Here is a 27,247-nt window from a genome sequence, read left to right on the forward strand (position 1 = left end):
CGCGTCCACCTCATGAACATAGGGGCCGTCCATAAATGACGTCACGCGATTTTGGACGATTTTTGACCCCCCCCCCCCACCTCGTCACGCGGCGTCACAAAAAGTCAGACCCCCCCCCCCTCTCAAATATGACGTCACAGAGCTCTGCCCCCCCCCCAAAATAAAACATGCTTCAAATCGCTTTAAACTATTGTCATTGTAGTGCGCATTAATGTGGCGCTGCACTCTGATGTTGTAGGAGAAAACATTTATTAAAAAGTCTATTTAATTCAATAGAACGTGTTGTTTATATTTATTTAAAGTTGCACATTTTGACGTCACATTGCTCACCCCCCCCCTCCTCGTCACAAATGTCTGACGCCCCCCCCCCTAGGTGCGTGACGTCATTTATGGACGGCCCCATAACAAAAACAGAGACCGGCGAAAACCCACGCGTGTGCGAAGAGTTAAACACTCTATCCCATACCGCCGTCTCCTGGCAAGCCACGGTATTGCCGCCTTGATGCCCATGGGGGGGGGTGAAGGTGGGGGGGGGGTGAAGGTGGGGGGGGGTGAAGGTGGGGGGGGTGAAGGTGGGGGGGGTGAAGGTCGGGGGGGGTGAAGGTGGGGGGTGGTGAAGGTGGGGGGGGGTGAAGGTGGGGGGGTGAAGGTGGGGGGGGGGGTGAAGGTGGGGGGGGGTGAAGGTGGGGGGGGGGGTGAAGGTGGGGGGGGGGTGAAGGTGGGGGGGGGGTGAAGGTCGGGGGGGGGGGTGAAGGTCGGGGGGGGGTGAAGGTGGGGGGGGGGTGAAGGTGGGGGGGGGGGTGAAGGTGGGGGGGGGGTGAAGGTGGGGGGGGTGAAGGTGGGGGGGGGTGAAGGTGTGGGGGGGGTGAAGGGGGGGGGGCGGTGCCAGGCGGAGTAATCGCTGCGTCGAGCATCCGCGATGGAGGTTTGGCGGCTTCCCCCATCACCGCGCACCCATCCGTGAGCGCGACCCGCGTTCACCGCCGGTCACGCGTGCCCCTCGTGAACCTCGCTCCACCCTCTCCTCCTCCTCCCCCCTCAGTGTTCACGCGTAAAACGAGGAGGGGAGGAGACAAGGGAACAACATCGCCGTGGTGAACGCGTGGCGGGGAAGAGAGAAGGCCCCACGGGGTCGTCGTCGCCAAGAGGAGCCGCGGACGCCGCCGCCGAAGGTCCGACGACTCGGTGGGTCGCGCGCGAGTCGTCGCCACGATGGAGTTACTACTAACAAACAACAACAACAAACAAAGACGAGACGCACGTGTCATTTGTCGCGCGAGGTCGACTGCCGTGCAGGCGACGCGGTTTTATGTGAAGCCCGGAGTCATTGAACCAAGGCTGTAATTATGCTATAATAATATTATAATATGTACTATAATTATACTATAATTATAAATATATATATACAATAATTTTTATATATGTATAGTATAAATATATATGCTATAATTTTGATATTATGGTATAAATATATACTATAATTTTAATATAATTATAGTATAATATTGTAGTATAAATATAATACAATTATAATATAATTGAAATTAGCTTGGATGGACTTGACAAACCTGGGTGACAGCAAGAGGAGGCCTTCATCCAGAGGTGGATTGATCGTGGCTTTTTATGATGATGATGATCCTAAAGGGTTAACAAAAACCCTTCAACCACTCAATGCGTTGCATTGACCACAGTGGAAAACACAGACTCAATTCTTGGAATCGAATCATGACCTCGAATTATGACAATTCATGATACAGTATCCCAAGGAGGTGAATGTTTCGACGGTGAGTAGATACTGCACCGGAACATGGCTATTATTTATTGTATTAATACGCTTGCTATATCTGCAAAGTCTCACTGAGTTTTGTGACCTTTTCAGGAGGGTCTTTCCAATTATTCACAGCAGGGGGCAACGTTTGCCTAAGTTTCATCCCAAATGAGTAATTTGCAGTGTCGTTTTCGAAATTTAGACCATGACGCCAGTAGACAATGGATTAGCCTTGCGATTGACGTCACGCGATCTTTAACGTCCACATTAAAGCAGACGGCATTCATTTTTGCGATTAGCACGTTCCTTCGGAGTGGGCAGGTAGGAACTTGGTTGGACAGCGCATTCAATATGCACGACAGACAGACAAATAATCCCTGGTGGGCAGTGTGGAACCTGTTGTTCCTACCTGTAATACACACCGCAGTATTAACCAGGGTGGCTGTTTTAATTCAAACCGTGAACCTGCAACAAGCGGCAAATGCACCGCCGCTAGGTTACATCACCGCTGGCATCGTCACGGCGGTAGCGATTGATGGTTGCGATGTGTCTGCGTGCAGGGAGACCATGACGACGATGCTGCATGCGGAGATGCAGGCCGAGGAGCAGTTGCCGGCATCGTGTGTCGCCATGTGCCCTGAGGGTGAACGTGCGGAGCGTGAGCGCAAGCGCCGACTCCATCGCCTCGAGCTGCTACCGGGCTCCGAACGGGAGCGGCTGCCCAGGGCCGACCCGGCTCGTGCTGTCAAGGTGAGCGAGCTGTTCGGTCGAATAATAATGTTAATAATAATCTTGAGAACGATTCGTTGTTGTAACAGCGCCCTGAACGTACGTCGGGGTATCTCGCAGCGCTTCCCATCTCACATTTGAAAGCGTCCCCCTAGTGGCACTTCGGGGACTCAATGATAATTTTCTAATTAAAAAAATTGGGATCGCACACGATGACCTACTCATGTGAATGACGTCAGGGATCTTTAACGTCCACTGTGAAGCGGACGGCATGTATTTCTGTGGTCAATTCACCCACAGTATTAACCAGGGTGGCTGCTAAATTCGAACTGGGAACCTCTACAACAAGGGGCGAACGTTGCTACCGTGAGGCCATGCAGCGTCATTTACATGCAGCTGCATCACAATTCTGTGCAAGCTGCAAGCTTGGAGAAGCATATATTAAAATAACTTCTGATGAGTGTCTATACATGAGAAGGGGAATATCAGAGCACCCGGAGTAAACCCACACGAGCGTGGGGACAAAAAGCTAATTAAAAACGTTTTATTTTACCAGGTAAGTTGTATAGCTCTTTTTCAGAAGTGACCCGGCCACAAATGATAGCTCAACGAAGTGGTTTATCGTGTGGAAATTTATTGCAGCCAAACACTCTAAAAGCATGTTTCTAAATGTGGAGGGAAAAACCGGAGGACCCAGAGAAAAATCCACATGACCACAGGGAGAACATGCAAACTCCAAATAGGCGTCATGGTCAGGATCGAACCCACGACCTCTTCGATACCAGGCGAGGTATTTAACATCTCGCCACCATGGCGCCCTACAGTCATATACAGATGGTACATATGGAGATTAGTCCAAACCAGCTGTACCACATTCTCCTGGCAGGTCAGGGTATCGATCCTCGATGCCTGCAGGGAGTGTCACTACATTTGCATGATCCACCAATCCCCACTGCCTCCACGGTGCTGGATTTCCAGCGTGCGCCACCATCGCCCGTCTGCCACTATCGTCACACGCTTATCCTCATATTTTACCCAAGTCTCAATAATAATTCGCGTCGTGGAGAATATAACTTACAAATGAAGTAAGCAGACTACGCCTCCTTCCCATGTGTGTTCCTCCACGTTAAAAAAACAAGTGTTTTTTTTACATATCCTATCAGCCACAAAGTCTTCTGGGAGTGATTTTTCTCTCGCAGCTTTGGTTTAATGTGAGCAAAAACTGGACCGGTTTTAAGTGTCTCACCAGTAGTCCAGCTTGCTTAAATCAATGCTGGAAAACAGCCAGACGTTTATGGGTGAGGACTCTTATTAGATATAGGTCCTTGTTCATTAACTACACTCATGAATATCTTGTGTCATGTATTACTTTACGTAGCTTTGTGTCATACTAGGACCCATATTTCACAGAAACATTTTGCTTGTTAAATACTAAATACATGGTTGGTGGGCCTTAAATGACAGTGACGGGTATTCACAATATCAGCTACCTTATATGCGTTCTCCTTAACAAGCAGTGGCGATTGACAATCTTTCCATGGGGTGAAATAAGCTTACTCAATATTTTCCTTTCCCTCCGCTCCATGACGCGACGCTTGACACGTCAGGAGTACTCGCGCCCGGCTGCCGGCAAGCACCGGCCGAGGGCCTCGGAGCTGCGTCCCCCGGCCGTGCTGCTGCGCACCGTCGACTACCTCATCGACGGCGTGCTGTGCCCGGCAGACGAGGCGTCGCCGCGCTCCACGCCGTTCGCCGAAGCCTACGACTTCACCTTCGACCGCCTGCGCGCCGTGCGCCAGGATGCGGTGGTGCAGCGCGCCAGAGGGCCGCACATCGTGCTCGTGCTGGAGAAGAGCGTGCGCGTGATGGTCTACGCCAGCTACCGCCTCTGCGAGGAGACGCTCGCCCACTTTGAGCCCACCATCACCGACTGCCACCTGCAGGAGTGCTTCAGCTGTCTGCTGCGGAACTACTCGTCCGAGCGCTGCCGCAACGAGGGCGACTTCCAAGCCCTGCACCTCCTCTACAACATGGGTGCGTGAGGCGCCAGTCACATTCAGAGCGGGCCTGTGCGATTGATGCCCACGGTCGGTTCTCGTGCAGTGCACACGCCAGGATACATACCTCGTATGTGTACAGCCCTTTTGTCAATCCGCTTGCTTGGATGGGGGAATTTTCTTGCCTTTCACTTGTGGGAGTTGTTTGACCAAAGGGTTCACTACGAGTTCCAGAGTGCTCATTTTCCCCACGTGGTGGAGACCACTGAAACAGGTTTTACTAGTGTGCTCCTTGCCAAAGCGATTCCTTTCGCAAGCCCCGACTGATTGACGGCAGGGATTAAGCTGGCCAGCTGTCGAATGTGGCTCTCTTCTAGGACGTTGTAAGTGCCCTCCGTGCAGCCTGTCGTCACCGTGAGAGCCAGGCATTGCGTGCAGGGTGTGCTTTCGCACGTGCGCGATGGCCACGTGGTCTAGCCCTGCCTTCGCATCTGGGGACCAGAGAAATGCTTCTTGTACAGGGAGGAGACACCTGTTGGTGTATTGCTGTGAAGCCATACATAAATCCAAACTCTTCATAAATCAGAACTTGTTTTAAGTCCTGTTCCACATTAGTTTAACACGTAGGCTTTCACGACCAATATCATCCATATGGAGAGCAAATCTACAACGGATTTGTTCTTCAACACACCGGTGTGTTGTACTAGTAACGAATTGGTATGTTTGGTTTACGTGACAAACCTTACTAATTGGCTGTGTCAGGTGGTGGTGGGTTTAACGACACATTTATAAAGACTTATAGCTTTCGTGACTGCAGAAATTCATATTCTTTGGGTCTTTCGGTAAAGTCATGTAGAACAAAAATATTTTATAAAAAACTAAACGTTTCGATCGCAACACAAGTAATCGTAATCCTTTTTTCCTCCTGATGACGATTGCTTGTTGCGATCGAAATGTTGTAGTTTTGTTACTTTTTTTTTCTACGTGACTTTACCGAAAGACCCAAAGAAGACACATTTATATTTACACAATTTAACCCAAAAAAACTATTCTGTTTCACATTGTTCGACTCATTGTTACTCAAAAGCTATGTTTATTTATGCAAGTATTCACAAAACCATTAATATTATTTCCTGTCTTGTTGATATTCATCAGGTTCCTTCAAAGCATTGCACTACGCATTGCAGCGACCGCCAGAGATCCGGAGCTCCCAGGTCATGCGACTTGCCTTGGACATAAATCGCTGCTACCTCGAGGGGAACTTTGTGCGCTTCTTCAGACTGGTGCGGCGCCTCCCCTTCCTGCACAGCTGTGCCGCACATCGCCACTTCCGGCTTGTGCGGCAGCAGGCGCTGCGCACCTACTCGCACGGCCACAGCGTGCGCAACTGCCGCTACCCGCTGGCGCGTCTGTCGGAGCTGCTGGGTTTGGACAGCGCCGGCGAGGCGCGGAGCCTGTGCCAACACTGCGGCATCTTGGTCGGCGAAGATGGTTGCATCGCCTTTCAGAAAACAGCCATGAAAGTCTCTGTGGATCTGCCAAAGTCGGCTCGGTGCATTGCCCTGGTGGACAGCAAGCGTGAGGAGTGGACCCTGAGAGAGATCCTCCATGGCTCGCAGCACCAAGAGGGAGATGCTGCCTAATTGTTGTATGCTTGAGTATGTTATTGGGAATTGTTGGCAGTTTCCACAATGGAGATGTCTAATTTTTCAAGATATTTTAAAGTATTTTTTTACATCCGTTTCAATAAATGCGTATTATAATTGTAAAATGTGCAAGTCTATTTGTTAAAAAAAGTTATTTCATTTATAGGCCTTTGTCAATCTACTGTGTGGTATGAAGGCCTCCCCACACCTGACCATTCTTTACCAGGCTTGCAGTGCAGGTTCGTGAAGGGTGTGCCAAAAACCGGTTGAGTTATCACTCACCACTGGGGAGGGACTGCATCATTGCTTTACCCGTTTTAGGATTTTAAAAAATTGTCAGTTTTCAATCAAGTCATAAAACTGACAAATATTTGCCCATACCAAATGGTGCACATCTAAATAATGTTAAGTTTTTGTGCTGCGTGTGTTGGGATCGCCACCCGTGGGCAGGTCATCCCACAACGATGGCAACACTGCCTAAGTGAAGCATACAAGAACACTGTTCATGCTCTGTGAACCAGTTTTTGTTAATGGGCGATTCAGGCGAGATATTCTTGGACATGTTCTCTTTATTTGTGTGAAAAAACAAAACCCCATGCGAGCACAGAAATGTGAAATGGCTGTGCATCTCGGTATATCACAAAACAAACTTTCATCAGTAAAATTGGTAGGTTACCAAGTCTTAAGCATTTTAAATGAAAGCAATGAAAACGTTGATCATCTTAAAACATTTAGGACTTATGGACTTCATTGAGAAACATTACCGTTCTATCTTGACTTAAAGCTTTCGTGACAGCAGAAATTCAAATGCTTGGGTCTTTTGGTAAAGTCACGTAGATAGGTTCAAAGAAAAAAAAACTACGACGTTTCGACCGCTTGTATTGCAATCGAAACGTAGATTTTTTTTTTTTTCTTTGAACCTATCTACGTGATTTTACCGAAAGACCCAAGCATATGCATTGCCGTTCTAATTTTAGGATTTCTGCTATCCAAAATACTTCCTGTGAACATATGATCCATATCTCAGTGAGTACAATTAAATTCTAGCAGGACTAAAAAATTGTTAGTACACCATTATACAACAGACACGATCAAAGAATGACACCTGTAGGACTGTCACCTTATGTTTTAAACAGTATTTGTAAATGTTTATTCTAAACTCAAAGGATTCACACTTTAAAAAATTCTTATAACACTTTTATGTAAAGGAAATTTGTCGTGTGATGTTCTTTACCGTTTTAAGGACCACCACAAGACACGATGGACACAATAGGTGATATATTCAGACGACGGCTTTGTTAGAAATGCTGGGAAGGACAAAACTACAGTACTCATGATCATTTAAGTATATTCTACATTAACAAATCCCATTTTAAGGTTAGAAATTGAACAGCCATTACGTTAGTGAGGTGAGCACAATTGCACAGTGAACACCAGTCATTCCATTTAGTCCAAGAACCCAGGCAAGAGATATTTCATTTGTACCACCTGAGGTGGCATGACTTTAGTGGTTCCAATACGTACATTTTGTGATGACTATTTAAAATAAGTGGGTTATCAAATAATTCACTATTAGTCGTCGTATGAATACATAAGTACGACTCAAGTTTTCCTGCTCTGGCCCATGGACTAATACTGAGAATCTGACCTCACTCTTGGAGGGCGACTGTGCAGACACATGATTTATTATCCTACACATGATTTATGATCCTACACATGAGCAGCTCAATGCTAGATTTCTAGGCGAGGTAAGTCAGGGCAAAAATGCAAATTAATTAATTCCAATGGACTGCAAAGCTTCACCTTCTAATCTGTTTGCATAACACTGCCCCTCGCTGTACTTTGGGCCAAAGAAAGCCATGATCAAAATATGACGATTATTTTTGTTAAGAGGCAATAATTGAAACCCAACGAATGCTTGTGCGTAAAGGGACCCCCCCCCCCCTTTGGCGCCATTCTTTTTACTCTCCTACACAATCCTTTGCAAATGTGCAATGTTTAGGCTGGCACAGCTGTAACAAGGAAAAGTGAAGCTGCAAAATGGAACTCACTAGGTTAGTGTTACATGGCAATACGACAACAAAAATGATTAATTGTATAAACTATCAATTGGTTTTGCAACACTTCAGTACTACCGGTAAAAGAAAACGTCTGCATTTGACAAATTCTAGTTCAATATAAAGGGCAAAAGGTACAGCATCCTTTTACAGATTATTACACTTTAACATTTTAAGCACAACCTAAAATGGGCACCGTGCACAAAATAATCTCTCAGTCACTCATGAGCATCCCACGCTTTTTGCTTGACCTGGTGTTCTTAAATTTATTCCTGGTGTTTGGCTTCTGCAGAGCCACGACAGGGGAGCTCATCTCTCCAGCCTTGGCCTTCTTCTTCACGATATTCTTGTCGGAGGCAGCATCTGTATTGGTGGGGGTAGCTTCATTTGCCACTTGTTCCTCCTCGGTGATAGATATTTGCTCCTCTGCATCTGCCTCTGAGGTTTCCGTCTGGGTTGGGTCTTCTTCTGTGTAGCTGAGAGCGCCGTCTCGCTGAGGTTGCTCAGCAGTGGGTGGAGGAACCTGCGATAAACAGTGAGTTGTGGCATCTCTGCAAATAAAGGAGGGTTGACTGTGCTGTGGTTTACTGTGCAATGCGGCATTGCATCTGCGCACAAGACACGAGCTGGATTTGGTTGACGTAGCATCACATGGGTTTTCAAGTGATAACTTACCTTGACTTTGTACATTAGTATATCGAGGTTTGTAGAATACTTACATATTTATGTACATAAAATGTGTGCAACTAATTTTAGGTAAAGAGTGCTTAATGAATCGTCATGTACTTACATTGGCAGCAACGGAGGTGTCTATGTTCTCATTGGCAAGGGTTTGGCTGGACTGAGTGGAGACCACTTGTTTATTTTCACCGTTGTCTTGCTCCGCTGCTGCTTCGTCTGCTCCACTTGCATCCATAGCAGCGTTGCTGGTGTCTCCCTGCACGCAGTCTCCCTCCACATGGTCCGTCTCCACACCTGGAGCAGCGGCCGGCCCTTCGTCGTTTTCTGTTAATGCTGCCACCTCCCCTGGGCCCAGGGCCACGATGTCACTGGGTTCCTCCTCATCCTCCTTGTCGTGGACATCACGGCAGATTCATGGTGGGGAGTTGAAAAATTACAATGCAAAGAACATCAGGCTCAGGGATGAAGGTGGAATTCATTTGTGATACCAAGATGGGGCATTCCTCAGTCAATTAAGACATGTATTAGTATTTGTACTCATTTCAAAAGTGGCATATTTGTGTAATTTATGAGGAAATGGCTTAATTTAAACTAACATGGTTTTTTTACTTTACATTGAGGCTTTACACATTAAATTTGCCATCCATAACACAAGTAAAATTCTGTTTAGTTCAGCTTTAATATAAACTTAGTTTAGTTGGTTATTACTGAATAATACTGCATTAAAATTCAAAGTGTTAGGATAAAGAATCTGCATGAAAGTTCCATGACAATCCCGATCTTGTGGAATGCCCCCTAAATACAGCCAGTTTTCCATTTAGGAGAACTTCGGGGGAAGTTTTTGGAAGGGAGAGAGTTAAAACGACTAAACACTAAAACAGGATCCATTTACGTGCAAATAAGTTAATCAAATCTAAGTTTTTGCAGGTAACTGCAATATGGTAGCATTTTCAACAGACTATACTGTTTATACGTTTCGCACTTTACTAAGATAAACACATCTCACCTCTTCAGAGCCATCCACCAACACCACATCGGACGTGTGGATCTCGATTTCAACTTGCTGATTGTTCTCGTCTTTCTGTTCGAGCTTTATTCGCTTTAATCTGGAAGACAAATTGGTAAACACGGCCACTAACCCAAATGCTGCCGTGTGCCGCCGCGCAGAAAATTACTTGTGCACATCACCATACATATAAAGCACTGCTGGTTGCAGGCTTCCCCACGCTGTGCGGATTAAGGAGCGTTATTTAACCATGATTTATGCTGTCTATGGCTTGGTGAAGGTAGGGATCTCCGATTAGCGCCGTTGGCTTCGTACGGCAGGAAAGAAGTTCAGCATGCGTACATAAATCAGACAAGCAAGCAAGTACAGTAGTATCAACAATCTATTCTGCTGCACTGACACCTGCTGGTCACCAAGCAGTCACGCAGCATATAACACCAACGATCCTTCAGATGTATAATTACAGGTGGGGGCCCTCTTACTTTCTGCCGGCGTTTGAGCTGTTCTTGGGGGACTCCTGTCCTGCCAGCACCTCGGAGAGACACACGAAGAGCTCCTCCGAGTGGAGCCGTTTGTGCTTCACATCTCTCTCCTTAATAACGATCGGGGTTTCCTCGATCCCTGAAACCCAGCACACCATGTTACCTTTTGCTCTCCCCGTGAGAATGCCATTCACAGTGAGGTATTATACAGAACAAAATGCGTGGCCGTGTGCTAATAAACACAACGAAGAATTATTTTAAAACATGGTCGTGTTTTTAAGAGGTTGGAAGAGTGGATACTACTGTGCACTATGAAACTGGTGATCTGAGATCACCATCTCGGCCACAATATGCAGCAGCGAGTGATATCTTGGACCCTCTTTCCCAACCAACGATTCACCAGCCAGCACTCACCGGTGCAGTGAAGTATTTTAAGTGCAGTTTTATGGTATTAGGTTAAAAGAACCAAAATGTAATAACCTAATTTGCAAGTTTTGTTTTCGCCATTTTACTTGTTCTAGGAATCGACCAATTAACATTGGTTACCAAATAATTAAAAAGTACCCAACATCACTTGAGTGAAAAACAAACGTGCATACGCATGAAAATTCACATACACATGGATTTTAGAACGCTTTTCAACATGTGTTTGTCCTCGGAAGTAATTAATTAGCGATGATAAACATCCGTTCCAAGTCGCCACAATCAGATGACGTTACACATTTGTACATACGACGTAGAAAGAAGCCATGCATTATTGCCTTCGATGCCAAGGATACTCGTCTTAGAGCTGGGGTTTATCGCTAAGATTTGGGCAACCGTTTGATCAAAGTGGCAGGTTTTCTATCGGGCAAGTCACTAACAACAACACATCTTTATATTAGTTTTTTATTTTACCATTGGATTATCTTTATAAGTTATCTTGCCCCCCCTACAAACATACGGACAGAAAAACAGAGATGGACATGGTTGATGCATTAACGCTTTCAATATTGGTTGGAAAGCATTAATAAGGCAATCTGGACTTTTAGATTGAAAGGGCAACCTGTGGTCAACTTAAACTGCACTTACGACAGGTTTGATCAAAATTAACTGACAAAAACGTGAAGTTGAACGCGCGTAAAAAACAACGGGAGGGGGGGGGGATGGTGGCATCACCAAGGGTGGACAAGGTCTGCGCTGTGGGCCTTACCAGAGTCGACGGACTGCGCTGGGTTTGATCTGGTTGCTGATTTTTGTGTCGTTGAGATTGACTCCTCATCTTCCTCCTCCTCACTCAGCATATTTCCTGATTGTGTTGTCCCGTTGACAACACAAGGGGTTAAAGGTGGTGGTTAAATGGATTCAAAGTTAAAATGTCCACTCAAGGAACACTGCATTGGTTTTTGTTTGGATACATGTGAATTAACGTCTTAAAAGACTGTATATGCCTGCAGCCTATCTATTTGAAAAATAGAAACATTTTCTGTATTGCTCTCTTTCATACAACATATGATTTTTTGGTTATATTTAATTTTCAACGGAAGCAAAAAAAAAACTCGATAACTTACCATCTTCATCTTGAATCACCATCACAGGAATAGAATACCCCAACGGAGACCCTTCCTAAAACAGACAAAAGTGTTGAGTGAAACTGGACGTACTCCATCATGAACACAGAGATAGTCCAACATTTTGGGCAATCCCCCTTTTTCAGAACAGGAAGGGCAGATCGAAGGTTATTACAATATTTAATAATCATGATTTATACCCCTTCATCGATCACTACTGAAGGCCTCTCTATGCATGCCGTTCACTGCTGATTTTAGCCGCTACCTGGAATCGAACTGGGTTCGTAATACAGTGCACACTATTCACTGTGCAATCGCTTCTGCAACTGTTAGCGTTTACAATGTTTACATATATCTATCCCCTGCATCTACACCACTGCTAAATGTAATAAGATAGGTTGATACAATTTGAAGTCTGTACCATACCAGGGCCCCAACAAACACAACCTTCTAAAATGATTGCAATGGGAATTTGATCTCATGCAGCATAGGGTGACCAACCTGGCTGTTATGCTCTGGAGTATTGAGTGGCTTTGCATCACCATCACTAACGGGCGGTTCTTCTTCCTCTTCCGCTTCCTCCATATGCACCTCCTCCTCCTCTTCATCTTCAGAGGACATCTCTTCTGCTACATTTTTAATGGGCGGCTCGTTTTCCGTATCATCTGCGAGCGGCGTTAACTCCTTGTTGTCATCTGTTGGCAATTGCTCTTCATCTTCAACAAGTGTTGGCGTTTCGTCATCTTTGACAACCACCTCTTTGTCCTCCGTGGGCAGATCTCCTGTGTCTTCAGCTGTGACTTCGTCATCTGCACCATTGGAGATTAATGATTCCTCATTGCTGGAGGGTGACTGTTTCTCGATGTCATCTCCTGGTAGCTCTTCGTCTGCATCGCTCTGTAACAGCTGCTCTCCATCATTCGAAGGAGGAGCATGTGCTTGCATGACTTCCTCTGCGGATGTTTGTATGGCCACGCTTTGCCTCTCCACTGGTGTGTCTGCGATGTCAGTGCAGTTCTCTCTCCTCGGCTCTGTGAAACAGTGACACCACGGTAATGGTTGAGCAATCGGGGATTATCTCAGCACCATCTGCCATTCGCATTATTTCAACTATTTTGTATGTGGACTAGAATTAAAAACGTTGTGATACTGTATGGATATACTAAGATGTCTGGGGCCTCTGGCAATCGGTGCATATGGTATGACCTTAAAAAAAATTCAGTCCTTAAAAATACCACTCACACTGATTTCATGAAATAATATTGTATTACAAGTTCATGTTTTTTTTACTTTACGTCAAAAATCAATATTCCCATGCTGTAATTAGCACTGGGTAGTGCTTATCTCTAACAGTGGCCCTGAGAAAATGACCTACATTCCATGTTCTTGTTGAGAGGCCCAGTCTCTCTCACAAAAACAACCACAGCTGTAATGTCACCCAGTGATGCTGGTTTTACACAGGAGAGACAGGTACAATGAACCCTGCCCGGGATGGGAACTCACAACCGTAGGATTATGAGCAGTTGTTCCAACTGACCCTGTAAATTAAACTAATGAGTTGTTGCACAAATTATGCAACCTCACTGTCAAATAAAAAAAAAAATCTACCTAATAATATGGCATGTCATTTTGATGGTAATTGTCAATAGTTTTGGAAATTGCAGCTTATTTATGCAACAAGACAGTGAGTTAACAAACACATGAAATGTTAAGCATCATCACCATCCAAGAGTGCAAAGTGCAAGTAAAAGTCAGTTTTTGAGTCCATCAGATACTATGTTTTTTTTTTAGCATTTCTCTCATCAATAAAGGTAGTCAAATTATTTATACCAGAATTACAGTTGCAATTAACACACGATACCCAAGTATAAAGCCACAATATAATACTGAGTACCCAAATTAAAATTGTCTAAAATGATGTATGTCTAAAGTTGTGGAACTACTCTACTTTATCCGACACTAACAACAATAATCCAAAATAAAAATAGCCCCTAATAAACGCTGAAAACACAACTGTTAAAAGCTGATGAAACCGATAACGCTGCTGCTGCTACACACCAGCAACGTACGGGGCGTTTATAAGCGTGTGAATGTCGCACTGTGACTTACTCTGCTGGGGGATCGGCGTACTCTGCAGCTTCTTCCACACATTCACCCGCTGGTACGGATCACCAGGAGCCTGCACCTCCCACAGTAGGTCCAGCTCATCCGGGTACTGCTGCAAATATCTTTCCACCACTGCAATGAAATAAACACCACCACTACATCGTTTTAATTGAAGGTAGGCAGAGTGACGATGTTACAAAGCACATGCCATTGGTGGAAAGCAGTCTAAAAAGTGAGAATATATCATTATGTGTGTGTGTATATATATAATGTTTACTCATGCAGCAAAGACTCATTGAGTCTAAAGACTTTATCAGCAGAGTCGTAAACTTGGATGTTTGGCAAATTCCAATTTAAGCAGTGTTTTGCATGTGGTAGAAAATGAGTCGTGAAGAAAACGCACATATATGACGGATAATAAAATAATACATAGATGGAATCAATAACCATTTTTGTTGTTCTGCCATTTCTTGACCATTCCTGTAGCTCATCGGGAATGACAGTTTCACAAATGTCAGTGATCCATCAACCCTCGTCTCCCAAGTGCTGCATTAGAGGCCCTTACCTCTCTCCCAACCTCAAATCTTGAATGTTCTATCAGTGCACATGACCGTGTGTCCTTTTAGAATATACGAAGTAGCAGCTCTACAACCAATATTCAATGCACAATTAATGTAAATCAACAGTTTATATACTGCAGTTGTGGTAATCAATATTATTGCATGCAGAATATGTATGGAAGACGCATATTGGGGCGTTTAACAATAAACACTTGGTGATATTTAATGACTGAAACGATGAAGATCTTCAGCCATTTATTCTCAAACAAGTAGCTCACGATGGGATATGCGATGTTTAATTGCACACACATTTCGTGCAGTAGTCCTGCGTGCGGGAGGGGGCATCACCTCGACACATGGCAGGAGGCAATGGGTACTTGAGGCCTAGCTGATCGTCGGGGAAGCTCCGTGTGAAGTCTTGCAGCATGAGGAGGCCCAGGCGTTGCCCGCGACATTTCCGCGTCACGAACATGGAGTCCAGCACGGGCAGCTTATAGTGGAGGCTCACGAAGCTCGTGCACAGACTCCCTGCAAGAGACACGCACACGCGCCACCCCCAACGCGTGGGGGGTACACACCAACACAGCAGCGGTCAGCGCACAGCTCCTCCATCCTCACAGCTGTTAGCAGCTCGTGTAAAAGGTGCGGATGGGTAACATGATTTCATGTGGTATGTTCAAATAAAGGGAGGAGTGTAGAGACAGTGGTTTGTGGACTCTACTATAAACCTGATGACATCAGTTTGATTCCCAGCAATGACTAAGATCAGTGTGAATGATATCTGAACCGGTTCTAGACCTCAGCCCCTTCACCAATCTGCACTGAGCAGCATCGTGAATTAGTCAAACAACCCCTGTGGCGAGAGCTTCATCCAGCACTAGATTGATAAATGGCTGTAAATCATTCTATCTTTTTTATTTAACAAACAAAAGATGAAATGCGGCAGAGAAACATGGAGAAGTGCATGCTTTGAATAGCACGGACACAGAAAGAGGAAGACATGGATTCGAGGAGAAATGCGAGTTAAAGACATTGACTGCTAAGAAATAGCGGACTTAAATAGGACACATTGCTCATAGAGATGGCAGCTGGTGATTTAGACTTAGGACAGTTGCAGCCAAAGGAGGTAACATGCCTGAGTGGAGGTATAGTGATGAAATCAATTCATGTGCAGGAGCTATCTACGTTGTATTATGCGGCTGTGCAAAATGGTGACAGCTTGGAGAGGCCTTCATCCAGCAGTGGGTTGACCATGGCTGACAATGACTGAAACCAGGTGAAAACTCGATGAGCTGCACATTGCCCTTGCAGATTTGCTTGTTGTAAATGTTACAGTGCAGAAGAGGTAAACCTTACCGCTGTCAACTATTGGCTGTAAGTGAAAGCACAGCAAGCCACAAATAGCATTATCAAGGCACGTACATCAGTTAATCACGCATGTGTCTGTGTTTGTCAAATTTCACACTTAATTTCTAATTTAGCAATCTTTGGAAGAACGTAATCAACCAGGCTATGCGTTAACTGTGTGTTAACCGACTCTGTGTGTTGCATTGCATTACATTTCCAAATTTTTTGCTAAGTTCGTTTTCTCAAACTTCCTATTTCTCTCTCTAAAATTTACCGGGCTTGTATAGGTACATCTGCTCTTTCTCACCCCCCCCCCCAGCCGCTGCGGGTTGGATTTCCTCACAACTCTCTCATTGACATGATCATTTCTTTGCTCCGGACACCCCCACATCTCTTTCTGCCCCCCCTCTCTATTTAAGGCCTCGACACAGAGAGGCGTTGTGTGTCTATGTGTGTGTCTCTGTGTTGTCTCTCTGCTTGTGTGTCTGTCTGTGTGTTTTTTGTCTCTCTCTAAAATGTATCAATCTGTGGATGAACGTAATCAACGAGGTAGGGTGTTTACTGTTGTGTTGGCCGACTCTGTGTTGTATTGCATTGTATTTCTAAGTTTACTAGGTTTGTTTTCTACCTGATGACGATTGCTTGTGTTGCAATCGAAACGTCGTATTCTATTATTTAATTTATTTTCTTTCTACGTGACTTTACCGAAAGAACCAAAGAGTTAATCCACGCATGTTCTGATTTAAAAAGTTTCTCAAAGCATTGTTCTCATCCTGCAAAAACAAATGCATGAGGATACGTGATAAAAGCAAACACAATAAGCTGGCGACGTTTCATTTTAAGTAGATTTGAAAAGTAGACACTTTGTGAAAGAGTAGTAAAACACGTCATAATGACCTTTCAACCAATCCAGCAAACCATGAAAGTGTTAAGTTTAACATAATCAACAAATTGCAATTCACGTTGTATACTAATGCTGCATGTTCCATGTTACATAAGCATCTAAACTACGTCTTCAAAGACGGATTGCAGCACAACATGGATAATCTGAAAATCCCTTGATCCATTTGGTTTTCACGTCCGCAAACATATCATGATGGTCCTTCATAATCCAGCATTACTCGGTTGCAAGTTGGGAAAATCGGGGAAACTGTGAGGAGCCAGACACCGTTCTTCATGACAAATTTACCAAACAAGTGAAATGTGTAGCCATTGTACAGGTATGCTCATAAATCAACAGTGTGACACTGTTTTTGGGGTTGCTCATCATCAGCATGTATAACACCTTTCACACACAGCATGGAAAAAGCATCTTGCCTAAAACTATCAACGTAGAACACGTTAACATAACATAAGCAAGTGTCGCTTAAATGCCAAGGCATTTGCAATAATTGTTGGGGTTGTTAGTAAAGTTTTCCATCATTTCCAAAGAACAATTGCAAACCAATGACCTCCCAATGCCACACTCCGAAAATGTTAATCGGACGTCATGTTTGACCAGCTGACTGGCTAGAGACACCCATATTGTTGTAGCTCATAAAAAAAAGACGTTGAGAAATGCTGAAGCAAACCCATGCGATGTGCAGCTATAAAGACAAAAGCTGTTTAGAAAACAATACAGAATGACATTTCACCACCAGCCAGTGCGCGTGACTCAACATGGCCACGGCAAGCTCAGTCGTGGCCAAATGAACCGCCGACGACTGCTTTAAATCGTTAAGTTAGCGGGTGGTGAATGAAGGTAGGAACAAAATCAAATATTACTAAGACTATGATACTCTTTGGTTCTTTCGGTAAAGTCACGTAGGTATAAAATAAATTAAATCACGTTTCGATCGCAACACAAACAATCATAATCAGGTGGGAAAACCACAGCAAGAAAAATTTTGCTAAAGTGGGAGAGAGATATCGTGGTAAGAGGTTATATGGGTAAGAGAGGGGGGAGGGGGGGGCAAGGGAGGGGGGTAGGGGGAGGGGAGCGTTGCGTGGACGCTAGGAGAGGGAGACGTGAAGCACGCAACGCTACGTGACTTTACCGAAAGAACCAAAGAGTACGGATCCCTGCAGTCATGAAAACTTCAAATCTAGGACTTTGATAATTAAAACTTCTTGCGATTTTATCAACTGTCGCAATCTAATTCAAGAATATATTTTCTACACTGGAAAAAACTGTAACATCTGTAGTGGCCATAGGTTTCATTAGAACCAACTTCATTTTTATTTTAGTTTTTCTTCCAATTCCGTTCCAATAACATGTACGTCATCGGAACTAAATTGTAAGAAAAACTGATGACGTACACCTACACCATCGGAATATAAAATGATTGAGAGCATTCATTTTTTTTCAGGAGGGTAATTTCAGGTGTTTGCAAGAGGGGGTGATGTTGGTATGTGTAATCCCATTTGAGCAATTTGCAGATAATTTTTTATTAATGGGATGTTTGGCCAGTACTATTTGCAGTGGTTTTATTTCTTATGGGAGAAAACCGAAGAACCCAGAGGAAACCCAATTAGAAATGTGGGAGAACGTATAAACTCCACAGAGATAAGCACCCAAGCATCAAACCCAGATGCTTCTTGCCGTGAGGCACAAGTGTTACCAATGTGCCATCGTGCCAGAATCAAGATTGCAAAGTTTTTAAAGAAAATTTCCAGAATTTTTTGGATAACTGACAGTGGAAGGAGAGATGGAGCAGCAGCACCTGTGGGCTTGACGCTGTAAAAGCCCACGGCTTCGCCGTCTTGCCAAAGCAGCTTCGCGTGCTCGGTAGGGGAGTGGCAGAGGAAGGTCCACTCGGCAGCATCCATCTCCCGCGTGCGGTACACGAGGCGATTGAGCGTGTAGAGAACCAAGCGCTCACCCACACTCCGAACCTGCGCACAACGGCCACGGCCAGTAGTGTCCCGTTACAAACCAGGCGTCCACAATACACAATAACGACCAGTGGGAAGCTCGTTGAGGTTAAATGGTAATCAAGTCAATGCAGTTCTCTGGAAGCACCCCCGCTCCACCACACAAACGCTCCCTAATAGCAGATGCCTATTCATTGTACGATTTTGAAATTGGTGACACACTAGACAATTTCAAAATGGTAGAGTGGACAAGCAGCACAAGGGCTAAATCACGAGAGCAATGTTAAATATTTCATTGTTTCAACCTGGTTGCATAGACTACATATGACTCATGATTAATCGAAATAGTTCGAGCGGTCTCGTAGTTTTCCAGTCAAACGTATATACGGATTATTCACGTTTATAACAGCTGTTTCTTGTATGGTTTTTGCTACTCCTTTTTGTATTTGTTTTGTAACCCACGTCTTCCTTGAAAAAGAGACGTGTAATCTCAATTGTTTCTGACAAAGTTGTAGGGATTCCTATCCATTACAATTTTATCACTGAATTCCTACAGTACTGTTAAGTTTGCCAGTTTCTTAGTTGTGCTAGTTTTTAAACATTCAATTTAAAATAGAGAAGCACTGCAACCAAGTAAAAGAATATCATTAATGATAAAATAAAAAAATAAAAATTGATTGATGACAGAATGAAAAAATGGCTGTCTAATGAACTGTATTTTAGTAGGTACACATGCACTATTTTAATGCATTTTGAAGAATTACCATTAATCAAAACAAAACCATGCGTTCAGTGCAGGGCCAAAGGCAATATAAATCACAATACAATGATATGACATGAGAATAGGTTTTCCCCTTTTTTCTGGCAAAAAAACAGGTGTTAAGATGTTAAAACACCAAACTGAAACCTTTTAACAAGGAATCATGTCTGCATTAACCACAATACTTGTGGTCAGAATGCAAACAAAAACACTCTGATAGTATATGTATTGTCTTTGAAACTGATTGGTCCACACCAGAGACAGCTTTCTTTTGAGCCTAGTCTCAAAACGGTGTTAGACCAGAGGACGTTCTCGTTTGAGACTCGGCTCGAAAGAAAGGTGTCTCTGGTGTGGACCAATCCGTTTCAAAGACAATGCATATACTATCAGAGTATGTTTTTGTTTGCATTCTGACCACAACTATTGTGGTTAATGCAGACGTGATTCCTTGTAAAAGGTTTCAGTTTGGTGTTTTAACATCTTAACACAGCTGTTTTGTTGCCAGAAAAAAGGGGAAAACCTATTCTCATATTTTGGTAATGGTAAGGGAGGTCCCATAATGATATGACACTTAAAAAAGACAAGCCACCAAAAAGCCAAATTAAAACTCGTAATTTCTCCACATGGCTTGAACAAAAGGCAGGTTAGTTCCTATTGAGAACCAACAATTGGCCAGAAAGATCTGAATAAAATGTGTGGCTGTAAAGTGAATAAAAACATGCAATTAAAAAACTATTAAAACCAAATGATCTTTGCTCTTATTCACTAGAGCCCTGCCCTGACCTGTATGATACCATTTCGGGTGGGGTCTGCTGTCTTCAGGATCTCTTCCACTGCCCACCAGTCATCGTCCAGGTAAAACGCCACAGCTGAGCTCACAGGAGAGACAGGCCCACATATCAATACTTCACTTAAGTATCTGCCAGCACCCACATTAGTTACTAATAGGTGTATTTCCTCTGGGTGACCACCATGCCCAACACGGATCAATTATTTTCCATCTAGTTTCCCACCCACTCCCATGACTAAAAGAGCATATGTGCACACACTATGCACATTGATATAAAGTTACCACGGTGCATATATCCTTCCAATGAGACAAATATCCACCCATACCCCCTATGATCTGACCGGAAAAGGAGAGAGATCATCTCCTCGCCACTTGCTGCGGACTCTGGGGAAGAGTGGGAGCTGCTAATCCTTCAAAAAACGATCTTTATGCAAGTGCTAAACCTTACATTTTTGTTTGGCTTTCAGAACCCGCAGGTATTGCTAACAGGACATTGCTGCCAAGAAGGTGGGTGTGGCACCCCCACCTAAGAAGAGTACCGCCTGACCAAAGACCATTATGACAGAGGCCATGACACTGAATCTGTAGTGGCACATTAATGGATGTGGCATCATCCAGGTCGCTACTCTATGAACTTCCTGCAAGACGACCTTGCGAGCGCTGGCCCAGTATGTCGCCACTCCACCCTGACAATGGGTGGAGTGCACTGCCACCCTGCGTGAGATCCGAGATCAGCCATAACACGGGGCACTTGCAAGATTTTTACCGAGCGGCCACGAGAGGCTGCCTCGCCCTTTCGATTGGGGCCAAAGAGGAAAACATCTGGTCTGTTGGATGGAATTACTGTGATTTGATGTTGCAGTGGAGCGCATCTTCCCTGTGACTTCCATTGATTGCCTCACGAGAGAAAGAACATCATTAAATGAATAAGAGAAGAAAGAAAAAACTTGCACTAAGGTGCAGAAGTAGGGTTTGCCTCCTGCAGTAAAAAATACCGTTACACATGTTGGAAAGAATACCTCACAATATCATAAAGCGGGACAAAAACTACGTATCAGTGTATTGTCGCGAGTGGTGTTTTGTTACACAACTGACAAAAACTGATTTTTTTATTGTCCTGGGAAGACTTACAGCTTTCTCCCAAAAACTACCTCCAAAAGAGGACCCTATGGAGTAGAGAAGGTGAGGTTTGCTTAATCTGTGTCATCTCATAGGTATGGGAGGGGAGTGGGAAGCCAGCTGGAGAGGACCGACTCTGCATGGTCTCATGGTCAACTGGAAGAATACTTCACTAAATGATGTGGGCAATGCCAGGCCGTACACAAAGAGAAAACTGCAGCAACGAACACATTAGCCCATCATTATCAACACACCTGACGCACAAATGGAAAAGTAAAAACTCTCCAGTGTGCGACTGTGGTCATCCAGAACAGACCATACAACATATAATGACGCAATGCTCAATCCACAAATACAAAGGAGACATCACAGCAATACATTCCGCTGCTCCGGACGTGATTACCTGGCTTGACCACCTGAATGTGAAATTGTCGCCGTTGCTCTGTATCTATATCAGCCTTACGAAAGTAGAAGCAGCACACGTCACAAGTGCACAAATTTGATAGCAATGGGACTCTCACCTGTGAATGCATCTTCGGGAGAAAACAAAGCAAGAAGCTTGTGCTGGGAGCTTACACCATAGAGCAAAACAAAACCAACCGAAGTTGCTGTTATCGGGACCTGAAATAGAGAAACAAAATGTAAAACAACAATAACATATATGCAAAACAATTGTATTAATTTGTATTTGCCCAGATCAGATGGTTGTGTTTTTATACATAGAACATCTCTAAGTGTGGGTTGCAACATGAAATTTGTACCCGCGAAAGTGAGACAATGCGTGTGATTCTGTGAAGTGTGTTCTCTTGCTCAATTAACGGCTGCATACTGTGAGGATATGATAATAGAGCATGCTCAAGATACTAGTCATCTTATCTAAGTAGAGATAAAATAACCATTATTAAATGTCATTGATTTTTAGGCTAAATTATTCATGTAACTTATGAGTTATTATAATAGCCGCTTAATGCTGGTTGTTTTTTTATTAAATTGGACTCCCTTATATTTTGTTACTCTTGTAATGACATGATGACACCTGTTGGCTGGCAAAGGGAAGCATGGGTACTGGCACCGCTAAGACAACATCCAATCTGAAAGGGAGAGGTATCTGGGGCAAAGGTAACAGGTGGGGTTGGCCGAGATGCTCCGGGAACCTGCTGGAAGGTTCCACGATAGGGCGTGGCCGGAGGCGAAGCCTAGCCACGCCTGGGGAGATATAAGCGGGGGCCGAACAGGGCACGGGGTTCGTGTGTGGATTCTTGGATCCGGACTGCGTCGCTGCTCGCCGTCATCTCTCTCCGTCGTCCGGCAACGTGGAACATCTCCTGCGGGGTTTCCATCGCCATCCTCGTCACGCGCCAGTCAGTGGCGTAGCCGAGTAAGGGCGGTGGGACCACGCCGAGTGATTGGCCGTGTGTATAGCCAGTAGAGACGTTAATATCTAAAGTGTTGTACTCAGAGTGGGAAGGATAAGGTTGGCCTGTGTCGTGCCCGTGTAAGAAATAAAAGAAGTACCGTCTACACGTGTCGTGGATGTCACTCATTACACTCTTATTATAAAGCACCAATGGTGAAAAATATGCAAATCTCCAATGCAAGGAAATGTTTATCCTGTTAGATATATATTTTATTATTTACCACGGAGCACAGCATTTATTTCTTAATTTTGTTAGCTTGCATCTCCAGTGCCTAAAATAATGCTTTGGAACTTTGGAGCAGGCCCTCAACAGGGCATTAAGTGATATGACCAAACACATTCTGCAGTTTTCAATAACAGCTCAATTCTGGGTCCAATGGTACTGCACTTGTTATTCAATAACATATTCAACATCTGTTTTGGAGAGCAGCGGGATGAGATCAGGCATGAGTGTTCAGGATTGCAAGTATACTAATATATAAACACCCAACCAGAGGTGCACCCCTCCCAAACATGTACGCCCCCGGATTGGTTGAAGTGCCTCATGTGACCGCGAGTAAGAGACGGGCGAATGAAAGTGAGGAGACGAGTGAGTGAGAGTGAGGCAGAGCCGTGCTCTGTCCACTGCTGGCCTGGGAGAGAGCCGTACTCTCTCCACTACTGCCCTGAGGCAGAGCCGTGCTCAGTCCACTACTGCCCTGAGGGAGACATGTAAGTGACAGTGAGGCAGAGCGTGCTCCGTCCACTGCTGCCCTGAGGGACCCCCGTGCTCTCCACTGCTGGCTTGAGGGAGAGCCGCGTTGTCTCCACTGCTGCCGTGAGGGTGCCAGACACGCTCTCTCCACTGCTGCCCTGAGAGCCGCGCTCTCTCCACTGCTGCCCTAAGGCAGAGCCGTGCTCGGTCCGCTACTGCCCTGAGGGAGAGCCGCGCTCTCTCCGCTGCTGCCCTGAGGCAGAGCTGTGCTCTGTCCACTGCTGCCCTGAGGTAGAGCCGCGCTCTCTCCGCTGCTGCCCTGAGGGAGAGCCGTGCTCTCCACTGATGGCCGCCTGAGGCTCACGCTCCCGGGGTGCGCTCCGTCGCTTTAAGATGTTCTGTGTTCATATTTTGTTTGTTGCGGTTGCACGCGACTCAAGAGCCGCATGGCTCACAGGGCTATACCTAATCAATGAAACTTGAAACCTAAGACCCCTTAAGAGCTTCCAAATAATCCTAACAGTTCTTTCACTGATTAATAAGTGATAGCTCTTAGAAGTTAATGTCAATATGACAACTAAAGTTTAGATATTTTCAATCATTCACATTAAAGTGACATCGCGGGATCATCAGAAAAGGTATGTAGAGTGAAAGTTTTAAGTGAAAGCCACGTAAAGCTGCTCTTATTCGACTTATTAAAAGTCCTCAAGTACAGCGAAGCTGTTCGCGTTGTTTTTTAGCACCTATGGCGCCCCCCAACAACCTAGTAGGAACAATATTGGTACTATTTTGTCCATCTGCAGATGCTAGAAATAAATAATACATACTTCGGTGCTTAGCTCAAGTAATTTTAAACTCTTAGTTTTATGTAGCGCATATAACCACCAAGGTCTCCTAAAACTGCGTGCTGCTCAAAGGGGCAAAGTTGCATAACCACAAAATAAAAAAATATATAAATTAACTGTGGCTCTTGTAGTTTTTTTTATCAAACAACAGTGTGAGGCTGGAGGAGTGTGGAACCTTGCGGCCATTGGGGAGCTTGAAGTATTCGGGGTTGTTTGGGTGGCAGTGGAGTAGGTTGTCCAGGTACGATCTGGCCGTTCTCTCCAGGACTTCGTGAGACGTGTCCACCAAGAAATCCACCGGGAACTGCATTTCTATAAAAAAAAAAAAGCACCCAAATGATCCCACGATGCAGTTGTGCGTGCCTATGTTAGGCAGCCTTGTGCCTTTTCATGCTCTGTACATACAAGCATTCATTGAGTTGTGAGTGAAAAACATTTGATACACCTTGCTAAAAAGCATATTTATTCATTGCTAGTGCATGAAAAACACATTTTTATGTGCCTAGGAAGGCATATAACATTTTAGTCTGCATTCCTTCAACTCAGCATGCAGTTGCTCAAACATTTTGGGCGAGCTACAAAACTGCACCATACACATTAAGAATTGGTTACACAAGCAAGCACATGTGTGCATGATTTGCATGGCACCGTGATCCCATGAAATTACATTTGGTGCACATGTTCATTTACTTTGAGTTACGTGGAGCATCTAATTTACTAATGGTAGCTCAGTTGGTATGCCTTGTGAGGCAAAGTTAAATTTACATGACTTTTACAATCAGGACAACCACTAGGAGGGCATACCGCTTTTGTATACCCTTTTGTTGGGCCTATGGTGGCATTGCGATTGAAAATTGCACTGCCACCTCGCTCAATGTTTTTCCTTTTCCTTTACTTTCCTTTATATTATAAAAAAAAATGTCCTGCAGTGAAAGGGTGGTGTAGGCTAACAGTTGGTAGAAATGGAAGGTATTAATCAGGTGGTATGCCTGGACTGTGGACATGGCTGGAAATTGTGTTCTGTTGCATTGCAGTGACCTGGCCCAGGTTTTAGTAATCTGGCCCAGGTCACTGGCACTTGCCTGGGCACTGACACAAATGGTCTAGTTTTAAAAACAATTAAACTGAATGGGCCCTCACCTGGCCTGAAATAAACTACGTGAATACATGAATTAATGGTTTATATTACATTAATGTTGCTAAGTTTTCCCATTTTTTATATCCGCTGAAAAGTTTGTTACTAATCATCCTCTATAATGAAATAAAGGTTGAATGAAGAGCTATTTTTCCAAATGACTGAATCTCTGCACGCCTGATTGGTTTGTCAACTGTAATCAGGATTTAGCATAGCATGCAGGCTGGACAGTGGCTGCAGTCGGCACACAAATAAAACGCACAGAAGACCAGTTACAATGCTCAATACTCACGCAATATACTTTAAAATCTGAACCAAATTCATACCGGTTTTTTTCCAACCTTGCCATGGATATATTGTTTTACTTCAACGGAGATATAGGACATGCATTTATAACAGTGGGAAGTGGTAGACACAGGAGGTGGCTACTGGCAGGAATTCCTTTACAGTACTCACAGACATTACATTTAACAGTAAAATACCATACATGCCACACAGTACAGCACACATGCACTGCATATTCCGATTTCCATATTTAAATTAAACCATATTATTAACAGAGTAGACCACAACTGCAATCTTGATAGCTTCAAGTTAATATGATCAGGCAACTTAACAAAACAATATTTTAAACACGATAAAATTACACTTATACATGGTTTTTGTGAGCAAAACCATTATAATGATGACCTTAATGGAAATCTATTTTTTTTTACAATCAACTAGTTTCCAAAAGTTTTTACCATTCCAATGAATGAGCAATCAGGTTGGTGTGTGCCATCCATCCAATACATGGACAGCTTATGACCATAAACCGTTCCACCTATCATGGGTACAAGGATATCCCCTGCACACTCATGGCGGCTGCCGTTTGGTTTTGCTGTGTGTGAATAAGAGAGCTCCAACTCTCTCTCTCTACTCGGCCTAGCGTTCATAATCCATAATGCACCACCCTGGGCAATTTGGAAGCGAATACTGAACAGACGACTGCCATGCCAGAGCACATCTACATCACCTCACTGAGCCACGGCTTACATAACTGGAGATAGGATTTGCATATATCAGTAAACAACCTAAAATGCTACTGACCGAAAACATGTGGATTATAACATGTACGTCACAACCACAAGTTTATCGTAATTTATATACTATATAATTAATATATGCAGACAAAAAATTCAAAAGCTTAAGGTAGTCAGTATGTGGGGACTGAAATTTACATACGCAACAGACTTGCCTTGCGGCAGTTTTGGCAACTGTTGTGCATCAAATGCATTCCATGTGATATTTAAACTAATCTCTGCTGTTTTGCTTACTTTGTATTTAAGTCGCTCATTGTGAAGTTCAATTGTATTTTTTGGTTTCGAGGCCAACCGGCCATATGAACAAGCTGTATTTAGAAAAGGTTTTTTCTACCATGGATAGCATATGCAGTATACCGTAGTACAGTAGAAAAAGATACAGTCGATATAAATACGAAATAGTATTATGCCTAGATTTTGTAGACAAAAAAGGCATTTGATTAAGTGTCAATTTCTGTACTATTTCAAGGGCTTGACAAAATACTAAAGCTTAAATAAATTATATAAAATAATCAAAACCATTTATAAAAAATAACATCTACACTAAGTTTACATGATGTAATAGTGATTATGACAACCAATGGCAATTAATTACAGGGCATAATTGAGTAACTGTACTTAAC

The 27,247-nt window shown here is 44.1% G+C and overlaps 2 protein-coding genes across 3 annotated transcripts; one reads left to right on the forward strand and one right to left on the reverse strand.

Moving 5' to 3' along the window:
* The first annotated feature begins 884 nt into the window (after nt 1-884).
* On the forward strand, nt 885-6,259 carry SAC3D1 (SAC3 domain containing 1). Of its 2 annotated transcripts, XM_078861890.1 has the most exons (5): nt 901-925; nt 1,043-1,185; nt 2,329-2,518; nt 4,105-4,531; nt 5,650-6,259. In XM_078861890.1, the coding sequence occupies exons 1-5, from the start codon at nt 920-922 to the stop codon at nt 6,135-6,137; spliced, it is 1,254 nt and encodes a 417-aa protein (XP_078718016.1). In that variant the 5' UTR covers nt 901-919; the 3' UTR covers nt 6,138-6,259. The 2 variants fall into 2 exon arrangements, with proteins under 2 accessions (XP_078718017.1, XP_078718016.1); XM_078861891.1 differs by having other exon boundaries at nt 885-1,172.
* Nucleotides 6,260-6,699: 440 nt separating this feature from the next.
* On the reverse strand, nt 6,700-24,717 carry FAM169A (family with sequence similarity 169 member A). Its single transcript, XM_078862223.1, has 13 exons — nt 24,583-24,717; nt 21,973-22,072; nt 20,326-20,411; nt 18,632-18,803; nt 14,931-15,110; nt 14,026-14,154; nt 12,418-12,947; nt 11,917-11,971; nt 11,559-11,654; nt 10,367-10,505; nt 9,885-9,984; nt 8,988-9,266; nt 6,700-8,720 (listed from the first exon to the last, which is right to left on the reverse strand). Exons 1-13 carry the CDS (start codon nt 24,715-24,717, stop codon nt 8,412-8,414), a joined length of 2,310 nt encoding a protein of 769 aa, XP_078718349.1. The 3' UTR covers nt 6,700-8,411.
* Nucleotides 24,718-27,247: the final 2,530 nt, after the last annotated feature.

The sequence above is a fragment of the Lampetra fluviatilis genome, chromosome 13 (assembly GCF_964198595.1).
Source record: "Lampetra fluviatilis chromosome 13, kcLamFluv1.1, whole genome shotgun sequence".
NCBI classification, from domain to species: Eukaryota; Metazoa; Chordata; class Hyperoartia; order Petromyzontiformes; family Petromyzontidae; genus Lampetra; species Lampetra fluviatilis.

Coding starts and splice junctions, on each gene's coding strand:
- SAC3D1 (XM_078861890.1), top strand. Junction 1,186..2,328: donor GCCGAAGGTCCGACGACTCG/GTGGGTCGCGCG, acceptor GTCTGCGTGCAG/GGAGACCATGACGACGATGC. Junction 2,519..4,104: donor ACCCGGCTCGTGCTGTCAAG/GTGAGCGAGCTG, acceptor TTGACACGTCAG/GAGTACTCGCGCCCGGCTGC.
- FAM169A (XM_078862223.1), bottom strand. CDS start 24,717: ATGCAGTTCCCGGTGGATTTCTTGGTGGACACGTCTCACGAAGTCCTG. Junction 11,655..11,916: donor GGTGATTCAAGATGAAGATG/GTAAGTTATCGA, acceptor CAACACAATCAG/GAAATATGCTGAGTGAGGAG. Junction 8,721..8,987: donor ACACCTCCGTTGCTGCCAAT/GTAAGTACATGA, acceptor TGTTTATCGCAG/GTTCCTCCACCCACTGCTGA.